We start from the raw sequence: 17,469 nt of genomic DNA, 5'->3' as shown, positions 1-17,469 counted from the left end.
AGTATCTATAAACTCACTAGGGGGGACCAGAAGGGTTTGGGAGAGACCTTGTTTCCTCTAGCGCCCCCTGGCATAACAAGGAATAACAGCCACAAGTTGTTGGAGAGTAGGTTTAGATTAGACATTGGTAAGAACTACTTCACAGTTAGGGCGGCTAGGAGCTGGAACCAACTTCCAAGGGAAGTGGTGCTGGCTCCCACCCTGGGGGTCTTTAAGAAGAGGCTTGATGCCTACCTGGCTGGAGTCATGTGAGCCCAGTTTTTCTCCTGCCCAGGCAGGGCGTCGGACTTGAAGATCTACAAGGTCCCTTCCGACCCGACTTCTATGATTCTATGACAGAGCAGGTCAGTGATAGAGCCAGGAATACAGCCCAACCTGAGGGCTTGCCTTCCACTACTTAAGGACTTGCTGTCCACTGTCTGTGACTGCTAGACTACAACAACTGTGCTCTGCCCTCCTTCTTCCAGAAAACTTTATTGTTCAGTTTTCACTTGAGCAGAAAGAGGCTGATCCCCAGTGGGTGAAAGTTAATTTGTTCGTCTGAGTGGTTTGTTTTGTTTTGTTTTTTTCCATCAGCCAACTTTAAAAGCTACTACAGGCTGAATTGTTTCCTTGCATTCATGCTAGCTGCATAAGTACTTCTCCTCTGCACAGCAGCAGACAGCTTAGTGCACAGCAAACAGGTGTTCTGCATTTGCTCTGACACCTTTCAAAACAAAGAACTTTGAATTTCATCTTGGTCTGGCTTTTATCAAAGATAGATGAGGCTCTTACTCTGTAAGCAAACTGCCCTTCTGTCAATGGGGCTTTATAGCTTGTTTTTATTTATCCGCTGCACAGTTTGTGGCTTGACAATGCGCTTTGCAAAACCTTATTAATTAGTTATGACCCCTTCTGAGACTGCTGTCTCCATTTGCCATCAATGGGAAGGAGGAGACAGGCCCTAAATTAGTAAACAAAAGCTTTGGTTATTCTCCAAGTATTTAAATATCATCTTGGCTTCACAAAATGATCTGAGATTATCTTTTGAGGTGCTGATTGACAGTCCATGTGGCTTTTTATCTAATCCTTGTAACCTAATAGCCTCTTAAGAGAGAGAAGATTTATTTATGGCCAATGCTGGACTTCATTCTTCTGTTTGTGTTCTTCGCTAAGGTTTATGCTTATCTGGACTGTCAGTCTACATATGTTAGGTTTTTCCACTGCTACAGGAAGCGTCCCTGTCACACACATATATTCATGATTTTTTAAATATTTATGAGCCCCTTGTCTCTGTGATGTGGTCCCTGCACTTGTAGCATGAACAGAATGCAGTAGGAAATGTGGCTTTTAAGCATGTATGTGATGCCAATATTTTGGGACAACTGAAGGACTGCTCAGTGCTGGGGCTGGCAATCTATTCTTTCCTACTCATCTATAAGGAGAAATCTGTTTCTGGGTGCATAGAGATGAGTACATGGTCACACAGATGGGCAACAATGGAAAAAGATACCACCCATCTTTTTCCCCAGGGAAATAAGTGGCAAGGGAACTCACCTCAGAGGCCAGAATCTGGGTCTAGCCTCCCCAACAGGGCTTCAGTTTGGGACTCTCTAACTTCCCAATGCAGAACTCAACCACCACACCACGCGTCAGCTATTATGCAGGCCCTCTCTAGTGCTATTATTTAAAGCTGGCCCCTGGACAATGATAAGAGGAGGGTTTGTGGGCAGTATGTGAGGCCAGGGGGAAAGGAGTATGCCAGGTGGTTTTATTCAGTGAGGTGGCTTCTGGCTTAGAAAAGAGAGAGCCCTGGCTTCTAGCCTGGGGCCTCAAAAGGAGCACCAGAGAAGGGAGTGACTAATGGCTGACCTGCAGTGTAATAGTTAGTGCTATGTTCTAAAGCATGAGAGGGGACCTCGAACCCAAGACCTGCAGTTTCCCAGGTGAATGCTTTACGCAAAGCCATGAGGACAAAAGGGAAATAAGCAAACACATTGCTTTTCTTTGTTTCTGTGGCTAAGTCTAGTAGTCATGGGTTTTGGCTGACTACATAAAGCCCCCAGCCTCTCTGCAGCACTTTGAGCTGGGTCAGAGCAGCCCTGGGCTGTAGGGCCCCTTACTAGCCAGGTGTGCTCTGATCTGGCTCAATGTGCTGCGGTCCCAGGCACATATTCAAATGTGCACATTGAAAAACAATTTGCACTGGAGTTTATTGATGCACATTAATTGCACCTGTAGACATGCCTCTGGACTCCTCACCAAGACCCCATAAATACAACCAGTAAGGCTCGGCATAACTACAGAACATCATACACTGCAGAGCCAAACTGGCTGCAATTAAAAATGCCCTGATGGGAAGTCAGAGACTAGCAAGGGAGAGCATTTCCCATAAAGCTGCATTAGTGGTGTCTGCAGGGAAAAGGGGTGGCTGCTTCCCACAGTGGCACCTTGTTTCTCTCTTTTTGGCTGGGATGTGGGAACAAGTGCCGGGCATCCCATGCACAGTGAATGTTCCATGGAGCTTTTTTGTCTCTCTTTGCAAAGGGGGAAATTTTCCTTCTTATTTTGGTTTTTAAAGACTCGTTGCCATGTAACCACTTCTTTGTTCACAGACATTTGAGCCACCCAAGACTTCCTTAGCCCAGCAAGGTGCTACCCAATGTCTAGGTGCTGTGTAGAATATTGTTTGCCTCCCTTGGATTACATCTCAACCTTAGAGAATGCAGTTCTGGGTGGGGTTCTGTGGCCATCACTTGCATCGGTGTCCGGCTTGCTCACGTTAATAAGAGATTCCAAACTGGACTGTACAACCTCATTGTTAAATGAATAATTGGAAGTGGTGGTGATACGACTCTGAGCGGTGGCCACAGAAATTGGCACAAATTGGTCCCTGAGAAGCAACAGCCTTCCTAGCAGTCTGGACCACCTGTACAATGGTACTGGGAACATCCTCTTGAATATTCAGTTTAGCCACTGAGCTTGAGGACTTAGCTAAACAACAGAGAGACAACCACGTGGGGGTGGAGGGGTACATGAGGGGGGGAGGTAAATAGTTCCCATATTTACTGTACAGCATGTTCAATCAGAATGACAGAGGCTGTTCAGAACCAATCCATATGACAGATATTATTGTCACATTGAAGTACTGCCCTGCTGACAGCTTTTGCTCCTGGTATCCAGCATATGGCATGCTTGACACAGATACAATCCTAGTGGAAAGGCTCATAATTGTCTGCTTTTCTGAACTAGCGCAGCTGAAGAAAGAATCGTGCATTCTCCAGTGTGAAAGGAGTGTGGGATTTGTCCGGCTGCTTTTGAGATGACATCTTTTTGGGGAGGCCTTAGCACTTTACTGACAATACCATATGCTAACTGCTATGGAGCACTGAGCAAACAGAGGGCATGTGGGGAAGTCTGGTATGTTATCACTTATTCAGGCACAGTAAGGACCCTGAGGTTCACTCTGAAATGAAATTATTTGGACCAGTTCTTTTTTTGGAGGGTCCTTTTGGGTCCTGATTCTTGATGGAGGCTAAATGTTTAAGGTGCCTACAGCTCGTGACAATCATTAGGCTGCTGTCTGTCATGATGAGCATTATTGTCTCTGCTCCATTCTCCCCTGCCTGCCTGGCTTAATCCATTGATTCTTGTCTTATACTTCAGCTGTAAGCTCTTTTGGGCAGCTACTTTCTTTGCTCTGCATTTGTATGGCACCCCACGTGCTTTGGTCCTGATCTAGGATCAGGGCCCCATGGCATTATGATAACATAGTAGAATCCAGATCCTCTGTAGTTTGTAATCCTGTTGATCACAGAGGATTACCAAATAAAGGTCAAAATGTTTGTGATCTGTTGCAGCTTTTATCCAAAGTGTGCTACTTCTTTGATCAGGTGGAGAACCTCAGGATTGTGCTGTAGGAGTGTAGAGGCCTTGACTAGTTTTCAGACTCTCCTCCCTATGACTTATTCCAGTTCTAATGTACATATAATAATATGACTTTGTTGCACGTAAAAGAAAACACTCAATGTACATGAAAAGACCCTATCTCATGGCTTAGACATATACAGTATTTATGCCACTGTACCATGCCTTTCCATCAGCATAAATAAAGAGCAGACACACACTACACAGTCCAATACTGGTATAACTCGCTCAGATCCAGTGTAAAATTACCCCGGGAAAAGTTGAAGGCAAAAATACATTTATGTAAATTACATTGGTACAAGTGTCATGTGTCCAGAACTTATCCCAGAGTAGCCAGCTACTTAAGGCAAACATGCTACCTCATAGTGGGATGCCACCATGTGCAGCTATCTACAGAGAAGTGCTTGTCTGTCCACTCTGTATCCTGGTGCATTTTCCATCAGCCTAGAAGTGCATTGTGTCCTGGCCCTGCATTTTTTAAATACCTGAGAAATGAAGGAAGGAGAAATTAAAAGGGGAGGGAAGAGAACTGGGCCACTGGCCAATTGTGAATTTATTTTTAATTCTTGCATGGACATTTCAGTATGACAGCAGCTGGGACCCTTATTATTAACACTCACCTCTAAAGATTATGGCATGGTTGCAAAATGCAATGGAATGCAAGCTGTGTTGGGGATTTATACTGTCCCAGACAGTTTGTATTTAGTGTGCACTAAATCTTGCTGTTGATGGTGTTTCACTCACCCTCTTGCTGCTTCTTAATAGAGCTCCTTCAAGAGGGTTGCAAAGCAGGCTTCACAAGAGGAACAATAGAAATTGCGCTTAGCTCGATAGAGTTGGGAGCAGACATGCTGTAAGGTTTTCAGGCATGTGAAGACCCTGAGAATCAGTGGAGGCATCATGGGAGTTATGAATGCTTTCAGCTAGGACATGTGTAGAAACTTTTGTCTGACCCTATCACATTATTTAGGATCTGCCTATGGTATGCTGAACACTCAGACTGGAACCAAGATAGAGGCCTCCTTTTTCCTGAATAAGAGCCTCAGCAATTCCCAGCCATGAATGTATCAAGAATCCAGTGGGGCCAATACAGGACAGTGCCTAAGGTTATCAGGTGACATCACTGCTCTGGGATCCTGCTGTAGACAAGGTTGTGTTCACCTGGTCTGAATCCTGGCTATTATTGCAGCCTGCCACCCACTAGACAGTAATACAGTTTCCTTACCACCTGGTTGGTCAGTATCCAGTTGCTTGGATGCCTCTCTGAACTGCTTTTTTCTTTGTTAAGGCTTGTATCACTGGGGCAATAAGAAGACTTTTCCTTCCAGGAAATAGGCAGAGAGATGCATATAGTTTTGATAGTTACTGTTCTTGCACTAAGACACCTAAATGCCACCTAAGTCCTGTTCTGGTATCGACAAGGTTGATATGAATCTAGACCTCATCACCAGTTGCTGATATATGATGAATATTGGGGTCCTATGAGCAGTCAAGGAGTTATTTGTCACTATGACCCATGAAGATATTCACCAGTCACTCAGGGGTGTGTCAACTCAGCTAACCTAGCACGACTCTCTATCACCCACTAGCAGCTGGACTGCCCACCTTCCTCACCGCCCCTCCCTTCCTCACGCTGGGGGGCTGAGGCAGCGGGCAGCGGGCACCAGCAGGGCTGAGGGGCTGTGGGTCTAGTGTGAGGGGCACTGACAGGGCCAGGGGTTGTGTGTCTGGAGTGTGGAGCACCAGCAGGGCTGGGGGGCTGTGCCTTGGGAGTGAGGGGCAACATCATGCATAGGGGCAGGGCACTGGCATATCAAGTCTGCTCAGTGCCACGAAGTAGTGCAGGGCAACAGCCGCAGCTGGACCTGCATCCTGATGAGCAAAGGGGGAAGGGAGAGCTCTGATTTTGCATGATAAAAAAACCCCAAACCAAATGCCAAAATGTATAGGTATTTAGAATTTATTTTATTATAGTGATTGCGGCACTGGTAAGCTTCCAAATTGCTTTAAAAAATGTAAATATATTAATAAAACATTGTGTTCAGCCAATAACTCTCTCTCTCTAGATACATACACATTTCATTTAAATTGCAGAAAAATGCAGATTTTGGGTTTTTTTAATTAGAGAATTTGGGGGAGGCACTAAATCAGAGAGTTTGTGATTTTTAAAAGACAAAATCAAGATCCCTGGTGATCACTCTTTGCACAGCCTAGGCCTCTGAGTTGTTTGAATCCTGCATGCTACTGTATTGGTCCAGGCAGCAGGTTCAGGGAGGGACCTGCATCTAGGTGGCTGCAGGGCAGCTGATGTGACTTTGTTGGTTCCTAAACAAGCAAAATCCTTGTAGAAGTATTTGTGATTTTTTTTTTAATTTACCATGTGGCATTCTGTTTTGACATGTTCCTGCAGGCAATACAGTGCTCAGCAGCTGTCAGGGTCTCCTTGCTGCTCTGCTTCCTTTCTCCAAGCTATTCGAACAGTCACGGACACCTGCTTGCCAGCTATGTCTCGCTGGGCTCTCTTGGATGGCAGATCTTGTACAATCTCCTCTGAGCCAATATAGGGTAGTGATTCTGTAACCAGAAGACAGCTGCTATGTGCCTAGATAAATCAGGCTGGGTAACAGAGAACAGGCAAAATGTGGTTTCTATAGCCCTTCAACCATTGTCTCGTAGTAGCTAAATTCTGGATGTCAAAATGCATATACAAAGCCTGTGGAGGCACACATTTTTGTAGGAGGAGTGAGTCATGCTGCAAAGCTAAACTTAGCCTTCTGGCAGCCAAACTCCTTCTCTCATGGGTCCCAGGCACGTGCCAGGAAAGCCTGGGGAGTTTCCGTCTCTGCTTCCACTGCATGGGCAAGCATCTGATGTAGCTCACAGAAGACCTGTCCAGATTTCTCCATGGCCTTAGCAACAGTGTGGTACCCTTCCTGGTGCTTGGAGAAACATGTAACTGCTATCTTCCTGACCTCTGCCTCTGAACATCTCTCTCCCTACCCACCAGGATTGTTGTTGTACCGGGAAGCAACCTGAAAAAAACCCTTGATTTATCTTGTTCTGGCCTATAGTCTGTCCTGTGACTGAGGTTCTTGCTCAGCAGACTGTTGAGCTTGATACTGTTATGCTGGCTGGTCTCTGTCCTGCAAAGTGTTCCCAGGGTGCATTTGCCTTGCAACTCAGGCAGACATTGCTGCCACTTACACCCAGAGGTTCCTGGCTATAGAGTCTTGTACCTCCGTTCAGAGTCAGATGAATCACCATAACTGGGATCAGGAAGGAATTTTACCTCATGTTCAGATTGGTATGGACTTACATTTTTGCCTTCCTCTGTAGCTGGGGCATGGCTCTCTTCCTGTGATCATTTAAGCACCTTTTTAACAACCTTTGCAACAGTAGGATGTTGGCCACTGGGGCCCTCCTGCTTAACCAGTGGCAGGTGTAGCGATTGTGCTATGGATTTGCCTAGAATGGGTTGGGTAGGGGTGATCCTCCCTTAGGCAGGGGCTTCAACTGGATGACCTCTCAAGGTCCTATCCAGCCCTACGTCTCTGTGATTCTCTAGGGGGATTTATTTACCTAGAGCACCAAAAGCAAGCTATCTGAAGCAGAATGGGACTCAGACTGGGTCACAAAAGGTAACCCAGAGCCCTGGGTAAGTACTCATCAGGTGAAGCCCAGCCTAATTCCCAGCTATTGAGACCCAGTCAGGTAGAGTAAAGCCAGCTCAGGTGTGTCTACATGAGCTACCATCAAACTTGTGGCCTGCATATAGACACCCCATGGGTCTCATTTTACCTCAATGGGACCAGTTCCTGACAGCTGCTAGGGCATAACGTAAGAAGTGCCATACCGTGTCAGACCAGTGGTCCATCTAGCCCAGTACTCTGTCTCCAACAGTGTTGGGAGTGGATGCTACTCAGGGACAGCATCAAACTGGATATCTCTAGAGTGGTCTGTCCCTACTCAGGACCCACCCTGGCATCCGCCATTATTGGTTTAGAGCTGCCAGAAGAGACATTTCTAACTGTTCTGTTCAATAGCCATCAATTGATCTGTCACCCATGAATTTATCCACTCCCTTTTTGCACCTGGCTATGCTATCTGCCTCCGCTGCCTCCTGTGACAATGAATTCCACAAGTTAATTTTGTGTTGCTTAATAAAGTACTTTCTCTTGTTAGTTTTAAATGCATCACCTACTAATTTCAGGGGGAGCCCCCTAGTTCTAGTATTTGGCAACTTGGTGAACAACAGTTCCCTGTTCATTTAGCTCATGTCCTTCATGATTTTATAGACTTCTTTCATACGCCCCTTTAGCCTTCTTTCCAAACTGAAGTCTGAGCCTTTTCAGTCTCTCCTGGTATGGCAACTGCTCTAGGCCTGTGATAATTTTAGTTGCTCCTTTCTGTGCCTTTCTAATTCTACTATATCTTTTTGAGATGTGGGGACCAGAATGGCATATATTATTCAAAAGGTGGGTACACCATGGAATTGTATAATAGCATTATGATGTTATCCATTTTGTTTCCAATTCCCTCCTTAATGATGCCCAACATTTCAGTGGCTTTTTTGGTCATTGCTGCATACTGAGCTGATGTTTTTGGAGAATTATCTATAATGGCTCCAGCTAGTTCAGAACCCAACATCATGTCTGTATAGTTGAAGTTATTTTCCCCCAGTTGCGTTACTATGGTCTTGTCGACACTGAAGTTCATATGCCATTTTTTTGTCCATTTGCTTAACTTGGTAAGATCTTTATAAAGATACTTTGTCACCTTGGGACTAGACTGCCTGGAATAATTTGGTACCATCTGCAAACTAGGAGATTGTACTGTGCACCCCCATTCCTGGGTCACTGATGAAAATGTTGAACAAAATGGGGCTCAGCACAGATCCCTGCAGGATGCCACTTTTGACCTCCTTGCACTCTGAAAAGTGGCCATTTAGGCCTACCCTTTGCTTCCTATTTTTTAACCCACTCTCAGTCCACAAAATAACCTTCCCTCTGATCCCATGGCAAAGCAGTTTTTTGTAAAGCCGATAGTGAGGGGTCTTGTTAAATGATTTTGAAAGTCCAAATTTATTACGCTAACTGGATCCCCCTTGTCCATGTGCTTGTTAACATCCTCAAAGAACTGCAGCAGATGTGTGAGGCAGGATTTCCCTTTACAAAGCCAGTGCCTATGTGACTGCTGATTTTATTCTTTATTATGGATTCTCCCAACTTGCCAGGGATGGAAGTGAAACTCACTGGTCTGTAGTTCCCAGGATCACCTCTGGAGCCATTTTTGAAGATGGGTATTATGTAGGGCTGTGGAAAGCTTCAGTAGCCGATTCAGTTCGGAAGAGATTCAGCTCAATTTGGTGGCTGAATTTCAGAATCTGAATCAAATTGGGAGATCCGTTAATCTCTTCTCTCTGAGTCAAACTGGAAGCTCCTGAATCAATTCAGAGAGATTCAGAGATTCAGCCATAGACTGTACAGGCAGGCACTAAGCAGTGCTGGTGGGGGCAGCTGGGGAGCAGCTGGATGAGCCCCAGCTTGAGCTGGCAGCCCTGGGAGAACCTGTGCCTTGTCTGGCTGCTTCCCCGGCTGCCCGCAAGGCAGGCAGTGCAGCAGCCCCAGGAGAAACCAAAAGAGGTAGGGGAATGATTGGGAGCCAGGGAATTGAACTGAGAGCTGGGGAGAATGACTGGGGGATATGGGAATGAACAGGGGCTTCCCTCCAGTTCCCAGTTTGATTTCCTGGTTCAATCCCCCAGCTCCCTAATCATTCCCTCCGTGGCTTCTCCTGGGGCTCATCTGGTTGCTGCTCCTGCTGGCACTGCCTTCCTGTGTAGTCCATGGCAGAATAAGATTTGGTGCCGAATGACTTTGGATTCGGCTGAATTGAATCAGGACAGTGATTTGAATCTGAAGTAAATACTTTCTGTTTCACGCAGGCCTAGTATTATGTAGCAACCTGCCAGCCCTCTCGCACAGGAACCATTTGTAATGACAGGTTACATATTGTTGCCAGTAGTTCTGAAATTTCACTTTTGAGTTTCTTCAGAGCTCTTGGGTGAATGCCATCCAGTTCCGGTGACTTATTAGTATTTAGTTTATTAATTTGTTCTGAAATTTCCTATGTTGTCACTTCAGTGTGGTCCAATTCTTCCATCTATTACAAAGAATTGCGGTGGTATGGGAAATTCCCCAGCAACCTGTTCCATCATGAAGCTCCTCACTTACTATGCCTCAATTGTGATTCTTCTCAAAGCAGGCTCAGAACAGCTGTGCACCCCCATTGCCAGACTAGCAGCATCCTGACAGATGTGTTCCTTTTGCTGCTCATAGGAGCACTCCTGTAGCTCTGCTATAGATCTCTCCAGGAGCTATCAGGCAGTGGCAGTGAACCTGAGGTCTCCATTCCACAGCCTGGTAAATTGTCCCTTTGGCAAAGATGAAGGCTTTCCTTTCTCAGCAGCTGGATGAGGTAGACTGTCCTGGTGCCTCACATCTCCTTCAGTGAAGGGTCATTTCTGACTCTAGGGTTAAAATTCAGGTCACACTTTCCAGCTTTCTTCTGTGGTGAAGGCTTGAAACATGCTTTTTTGGAATAAAAACTGAGATTCTCTACCAACATGCCTCCAGGAATTCAGGCCAAAAGTAAAACACCCAGTACCATGAGGTTTATAATAAAATCACAATAATACCATAGAACATGGGACAGTCAGTTTCCTTGGATTTAGGATTCCTTTATTGAGGTGGGTTGAAGGACTAGATCATGTGAGCTCTCAGCATAATCTGCAAAGGCAAAGTACAGATGGATTTCCTCTCCTCACTCCTTACCTGTTGGCAACTATCAGGATGCAACGGTGGGAGTGTTTCAAAATTGTTTCATGTTAACTGGGGGTGAGATAAGGCTGATGTAATGATATATTTCAAGGAGGGCCATGTTTCTGTGTCTAATGCATGGCCAGATCTGTGCAAACAGGTCCATAGGGGCATGGACAGCCCTCTCAGCACAATGGGCTCATAATATTTTGAAAGAAACTAACACAGGGCATAAAAGCAATAGAAAATGCCATTCTGAACACAATGTATGGTATGTGTTAATGAGAGGATGTAAGAGGGAGTCCAAACCAATCCTTACACCAGAATGTCATATTTCTGATTTACAAGGAAAGATTAGATGAACTGGGATTATTTAGTCTTGAGAAGAGAACACTGAAAGGGTGTTTGTAACATAAAGAAAATATTGATAGGCCCTTCTCTGTGGCTGCAGGGGACCAAACAAAATGTAATACTCTTAAATCGTAACAAGAAAAATAAGTTGGATATTAGGAAGAAGTTTCTAAGTATTAAGGTAGACAGGCACTGGAGCAGATTTCCCACACCAATTGTGGACTCCCCATCACTTGAATTGTTTAGAGCAGGTTTTACAGAGACTTGGATGAGATGGTTTAGCCAGGGATAACCTTGTTTTGAGTAGTGATGGGTAACCTGCTGAGGGCTCTTCAGTCCTGTTTTTCTGTGATTCTATACCCTGTGCAGAATCCACTGGGAATACAAGCCATCCCTCTGCCCACTCCCCTTCCTTGATTTAAAATATAGAACCTGATTTGAACTTCCCAAGCTTTTGGAGCCATCTAAGTGGACATCAGTGCCTGAGTGTAATTCTAATCTAACCTGCTTAAATCCTGAAAAGCTGTTAGCCTAAAAAGTGGGTGGCCTGTCCTCCTCCTCCTCTTTGCTTTTTGTGACTTAGTTAAAATTGAGATAACAGAATGCTATAAAAGTAAATGCATGCAGTTTTTCAGGGACTCCCATGGGTTGCAATAGGATCCAACTTAGGCACCTAAGTCCATTTAGGGGCCTATAAGGTAGAACAAGATAGGGCCCTTGGCATCTTGGGCTAGGACCCTGAAAAAGACGTCATGGTACTCTGAGTTCTGTTGAATGTGGCTCCAGATGCCTGACTCCAGTTTGCTTTTTATCCCTTAACACTATCACTAGCTCTGTGGCAATTAAAAGTGTTATTTATGCTTGTATAGTGCTGTATCTCCCATGGACGAATCAGAACTAAAGGGGCTTGCTCTCAAAGGTTCTTATTACACTTTAAAGTGTTTTGAAATAAAATATACATATTCTGAGTTTGCCAGCTCATGGTTCAGGCATTCTCAAGCCCTTGCTGTGCGTGTCACAGCCATGCTAATATTTTAGCCAGTTCTAATTCTGTTCCATTACGTTAGCTCTCTGGCTTCTCTCCCTTACATTTTCCCTTGCTAAACATCACCCGTGGCTAAGAGGTACAAAGCCAGGGGCCTTCAAGTGCTTGACACCTACAAATTATTACCTTATGATGTGCCTCCCAGTAGAAGCTAGCTGTAGTTCTGGTGTTGTGCATCTATAGAATAAGTGGATACACACTCATCTTGCTGCCTTTCCCCCAAAGGGCTCACTTCAAATTAAAAAACCCTCCATTTTACATTGATTCGATTGATCTAAAAAAGCATTGGTTAAATACACATTTGACAGTGCCAGGCCTTGCTTGTGTGCAGTCTTTGCTTTTGAATGAGTGCTGGGAACATTTTTTTACATTGATCAGAAAAGTTTATCTTATGAGCCAAGCCCTGAAGCCTACACTCCATCTATATTGCTGTTGGCTCTGCTGGGCCTGGGTTAAGGATTGGTACTCTAGATTCATGCATAAAGTATTAGCTCCTGGAATCATGTGATTAGAGTGTCTCATTTAAGTAATTTTTAGGTGTCATTTTCTAATCTTCGTGGTTCTAAATAACAGTTTAAGATGTGACTCCAGAATAATCAAGGCATTGAAGCCTGCTTGGCTAAGTACAGGCATTTAGGATCATTAGAGGGAGGTTAAATCAATTCAAGATGTCTGCCTGATATCAGGTAAGTCATGATGGGGGGTAGGGGGGCTACCTGGGGGGTTGGAGGTGCAGCAGTCTGGAGGGGATGGGGGAAAGCACAACCTGTGGGTGGGTTAGCGGGACAGGCATGACCCACAGGTGGGGTAGGGGAAACAGGCACAACCTGTGAGTGGGGCATGGGGCAGATGCGACCCATGATGGGTAGGGGGTCAGGCATGACCCACAGGTGGCGTGTGGGGGCAGATGTGACTCGCAGGTGGGGTGGGAGGGCAGGCACGACTCATAAGGGTTGGGGGAGCAGACATTACTTACAGGTAGGATGTTGGGAGCAGGTGTGACCTGTGGATGGAGCGAGCAGGAGGCAGGCATGACCTGTGGGTGAACTGAGGTGGAATGAGGTCCCCATTAGTGAACTACCCCCATTCCTTCCACTCCTCCTCCCTGCACTGGGACTTACTTACATGGCTCCAGCAGCAGTGAACACTGATAAAAGTGGCTGTATCTGAAACAGCTTCTGGGATGGGGTTGAGAGCGGTGGCTCTGGGGGGAGCAAGGGGCTCGGGGTGCAAGAAATAGATCAGTGCAGGAGAAGGGGGGAGTGAAAAGAACAGCCCCAGGGCTGAGGTCAGTGGCTGGGTTTCCCCAGCCCCAGGGCTGTGCTGGGGAAATGGACAGAAGTTCCATGCACTGGTTTGACTTAAATTGAATGAGTCTGATAATACATAGATCCAGGTTTATCTTAAACTGGGTTCTGCAATTTTTAGACCAGTTTGTGTGTGTGGAACTTCTGTTCAGTTACAGGCTTAGGCTGATTGCTGGTTACTGAGACCCGGTTTGTATGAGCTAAGTTTAAATTGGGCATTTTGAACCCAATTTAACCTCCCAAATCTCTGTATGTGAGTTTAAATACAGCCTGAAACTTAGGCTTGGAGAAAGGTGAACTGCATCAAGCAGATACATCTTTGTTGCTAGGACATTGGGAGGACTGTCATTCGGCTGCTCCTTAAAAGGAAGACCCTCCCCTTCGCACCTCTGCATTGCTATTTCCAGGGGAAGTGAAGTGGATGGGCCATGCTTTAACCTTTGCTTTGAGGAAATGGGCTCTGCCACGGCAGCTGGGGGTCAGGTGGAGCTACATGCTCCACCAGTTGACTGATTTTCACGAGACAGGAAAAAACAGTTTGATTCCTGTCTCTTTCTGAAAAGTTTAGCTCTAAAAAATGATTGTGCCCAGAAACTAGCAGTCTACCTATAGTGCTGGATGGCATTTATCTGCTTTTGATTGACCGTGGAATTAGCAGAACAATGACTACAGACTAGGGGGGAACATAAGAAGTTGTTCCCTCTTCTATCCTGATCCAAAGCCCAGTGAGTCAAATGGGAACATGACCTTAAGCTGCCGGAGGGTGTTGGGTCAGGCCCTAATATGCAGTATGGCATTATCATTTCTTACTGGGCAAATTCAGGATCTTGGGTGTCTGTTCCCTGCTAGGCTAATGCTACACCATTTATGTAATATTGTGCATTCATCTGAGGCACTCCAAAGAAAGCACAACAACTTGCATCAGCAGCTGTATGCTATGTGTTTTAATAAACGGTATAACTAGCAGAAAAATAGTTTTGGATGTGTATGTCCACCCCACCTCCAAAAAAAATAAAATAAAAAGAAAGAAAGAAAGAAAAAAATCAGATAAGAACTACAGAATAATTGGAACAAATGATCTTCTTAGATAAATGAGTGGCACGGATAAAACCAAGTGAATGAATTTTAAAAGGCCTATTGCAACAATCCATTTCTTAACACTGTTACCTGTGTCTGATAAATTGAATCCTTTGAATACATGATGGGGCTGTAAAAAAATTAATAAATAAAAGAAAGGAAAAGCAGTGAGTCAGGGGGTGTAATAAATAAAATAAGCTTATTGTTCCAGTCAGTGAAATAAGGACAACGCTCAATTCCTTTACAACATACCAGTTAAATTGCTTATCAGGTGGACAGCACAGTGAGATAATGTCAAGTGTTATCTCCATGCCTAGGCTGAGACTCCACAGTCTATGAATGACCACTGGTGCCATGAGGTGGGAATTCGAGTGTTCTCATGCGCTGCTCTGGGTCCGAGTCCACACCTCGGAGGGGCATGATGCATTCCTGCCCTTTGTTGACTCCATGCTTTGCCATGAAATATTTTTGCAGGTTTCGTGTATTTAGCTGCTGGACAGGTTCTTCCCAGGAGGGGGGAAGTGGCCTGAATGAGTTACGTGCCTCAGGAGAGAATCATCATCAAGTAGCAGCTGAATTGACGTATTAATTTTACAATAGATCCCATGCTATGCCCGCTTCACATTCAGTTTGCAGAGCTTGTTCGTGCGTGAAACTCAGCTATCACGCACTGCTGGTTCCCAAGTATTTAAATTTTAAACCAAAATCAAGACAGGAAAATCAATCTGTTTTCCTCTCCTGCAGCAATCTACTGAATGTGAGATTAGACAATGCCATTCTTCACTAAGGCCTCCATCCCACCCTTTGGTCATTGAGCCCTCACATTCAAAAGAAAATATATGCTTCTTTCTAGGTTTGTATTGCTCTTTCTGAGAACCAGTACCTGTTCAGGCTTCCCTACAGTTCAGTGCAGTGCAGCCTAGTGTGTTAATGAGCAAGCCAAGAACAAACCAGTGTAGTCACAAAGTTCTGGATTGCTCTGAAGGGTCTTCAGAAAAGGCCTATGTTTGCTGGCTTCTTGTAAATGCTGGGTTGCAAAAAAGAAAAGAAAAAAGAGAAGAAAAGGGTCAAGGACATGGAAGGGTCAAGAAGCAGGCCTTGTACATTGCAAAGAATGAAAAAGGACACAGTACACATAGGCCCATCTCCCCAGTAGCTAGTCCCAGGGCTCAGGTCCCCCTGGTTGTTTGGGAAGATGGCACGATCTGAGCCTCTGTGGGTTTCTGCACTAGAAGGAGCTGTACGGCTAGCTCTCGCTTGTTTTTGAGGCTCATAAGTGATTATTTTTGGACAGGTAGGCGATCAGAGCCACAGCTACGCCCACGTATATGCCAGTCCCAATGGTGATTGACAGGACGGCCAGGAAGAGCGCTCGTCGGGAGCTGGAGCTGGCTTGATGGAAGTCTCCCTTGGCAACTGCTTTGTTTGTCTGCAAGAGAAACAACAACAAAAATGTATCTATTTTGCCCCAAATCTGAGTTGATGCACTTGATTTTAGCTGAAACACCCTCCTAGGAGATGTCATAAAGCAGTGACAGGTGAAAATTTGGGCAACTCGGCTACTGAGCTATGATCACAGACTTGGGTCCATATGCTTAAATGACTCCAGTAGTTTGTTTAATCCTAAAAAAAAATGTTTTAGACATTAATACTAATTCACAGGTCACACGAAAGCACACCCTCCCCCTCTAGAGACAAGGCACATTTGGTTTAATAAAAAGCCATCTAGTTTCTAAGATGCCTGTGTCCCCACAGGCCTGCCCTACAGATTTAGGGATCCGGACCTGAGTGAATTCTAGGAGAAAACAAGGCAGAGCAGAAGGGCTGTTATGGATCCTACAAGAGCCTGACACCCAACTGGTTACAGTCTACATAAGTATCAGAACCAGGCTCAGACCAAATCAAAGGGCTGCTGAAATCTGAAATGTTTCATTATTTTGTCATGGTTGAGCCCAACAGCTGGAATATCTTTACTGCTAACACATTTACTATAATGGACTGGAACAAGGAAGAGGGCTTATGTTACATTTGTCTCTCTTACTAGCGAGTGGTACTGTTGCAGAAGGCATAACTGCCCTGGTGGTAAAAGCTGGGCCATGCTGTTCAGTCAAATATTTATTTGGAGAACAATACAGATGAAGGTTGACCAATACTACTTGTACATTCAGACTGAATGTATTGAACTGGTTTGGTCCAAAAAACCCAAAACAACAAAATCCTGGAAAAAATGGAAAAAGTTACTTTTTAAAAGTAATGAAACACTTCTTTTCTTTATAAAAGCAATGTTTTGTTTTGAAATTTGCTTTGTCAGGGGCAAGGATTTCTTAGAGTAATATTTTATTGGAGCAACTGTGTAGTTGGGATATAGTTAGACAAACTTTTGAATGAAGGACATTCTTCTTCAGGTCTCTGATCACAGGGAGTCAGGCACAGCATACTGAAGAAAAGCAGATAGCAGCTTGTCTCACTTTATAGCTAGCCCAATAAAAGCTACTATCATCCTTGCCTCTCACATAATTTCTGAACCATCACAGTTAAAATATTACTTTTATACTACCATAACTTTTACTTAATAAAAAAGCAAAATACTGCCCTTCAACTGAAACATTTTGTTTTTAGCTTGAATGAAACACTTTGTTCAGTTCAAAACTATATATATGCCTCTGTGTGTGTGTGTGTGTGTGTGTGTGTGTGTGTGTGTGTGTATACACACACACACATAGTATTTTCTCACATACAACACACCCTACATTATAATATGTCCCTTGCTTTTGAAAGACAAAATGAATTTAAAAAGATCTTTCCTTGTAATAAGTAGCTGAGTAACAGCAACCAGGGAGCTGAGTCTGCTCATTCTGCTACCTGTGAATCTGACACAGATTTTACTCATCTCATCATATTTTCTGAAAATAATGCACACTGCAATTTCCAGACGCTGGGTTTTGGAAAAAAAAGAGCACCACAA

The 17,469-nt window shown here is 44.6% G+C and overlaps 1 protein-coding gene and 1 long non-coding RNA gene across 3 annotated transcripts in view; one reads left to right on the top strand and one right to left on the bottom strand.

The window, feature by feature from the left end:
- The window catches only part of LOC149873887 (uncharacterized), a 132,728-nt gene extending 116,809 nt beyond the window's left edge, over positions 1-15,919 (top strand). Inside the window, exon 6 of the long non-coding RNA XR_016443038.1 lies at positions 15,799-15,919. This is a non-coding gene — a long non-coding RNA (uncharacterized LOC149873887). The remainder of the gene's footprint in view (positions 1-15,798) is intronic.
- Positions 4-17,469, bottom strand: part of SYNDIG1 (synapse differentiation inducing 1) — a 191,801-nt gene continuing 174,335 nt past the window's right edge. Inside the window, exon 4 of one of the 2 annotated variants that reach the window (XM_090052372.1) lies at positions 4-15,933. In XM_090052372.1, the coding sequence (XP_089908498.1) occupies positions 15,775-15,933 (159 nt within the window). In that variant the 3' untranslated portion in view covers positions 4-15,774. The remainder of the gene's footprint in view (positions 15,934-17,469) is intronic. The other variant, XR_016443036.1, reaches the window with a different exon arrangement.

Source organism: Crocodylus siamensis, chromosome 1 (genome assembly GCF_052110815.1).
Source record: "Crocodylus siamensis isolate JL-2025a chromosome 1, ASM5211081v1, whole genome shotgun sequence".
Lineage (NCBI taxonomy): Eukaryota > Metazoa > Chordata > Crocodylia > Crocodylidae > Crocodylus > Crocodylus siamensis.
Note: the sequence above shows the minus strand (reverse complement) of the source record. Positions and strands in the feature narration are given on the sequence as shown.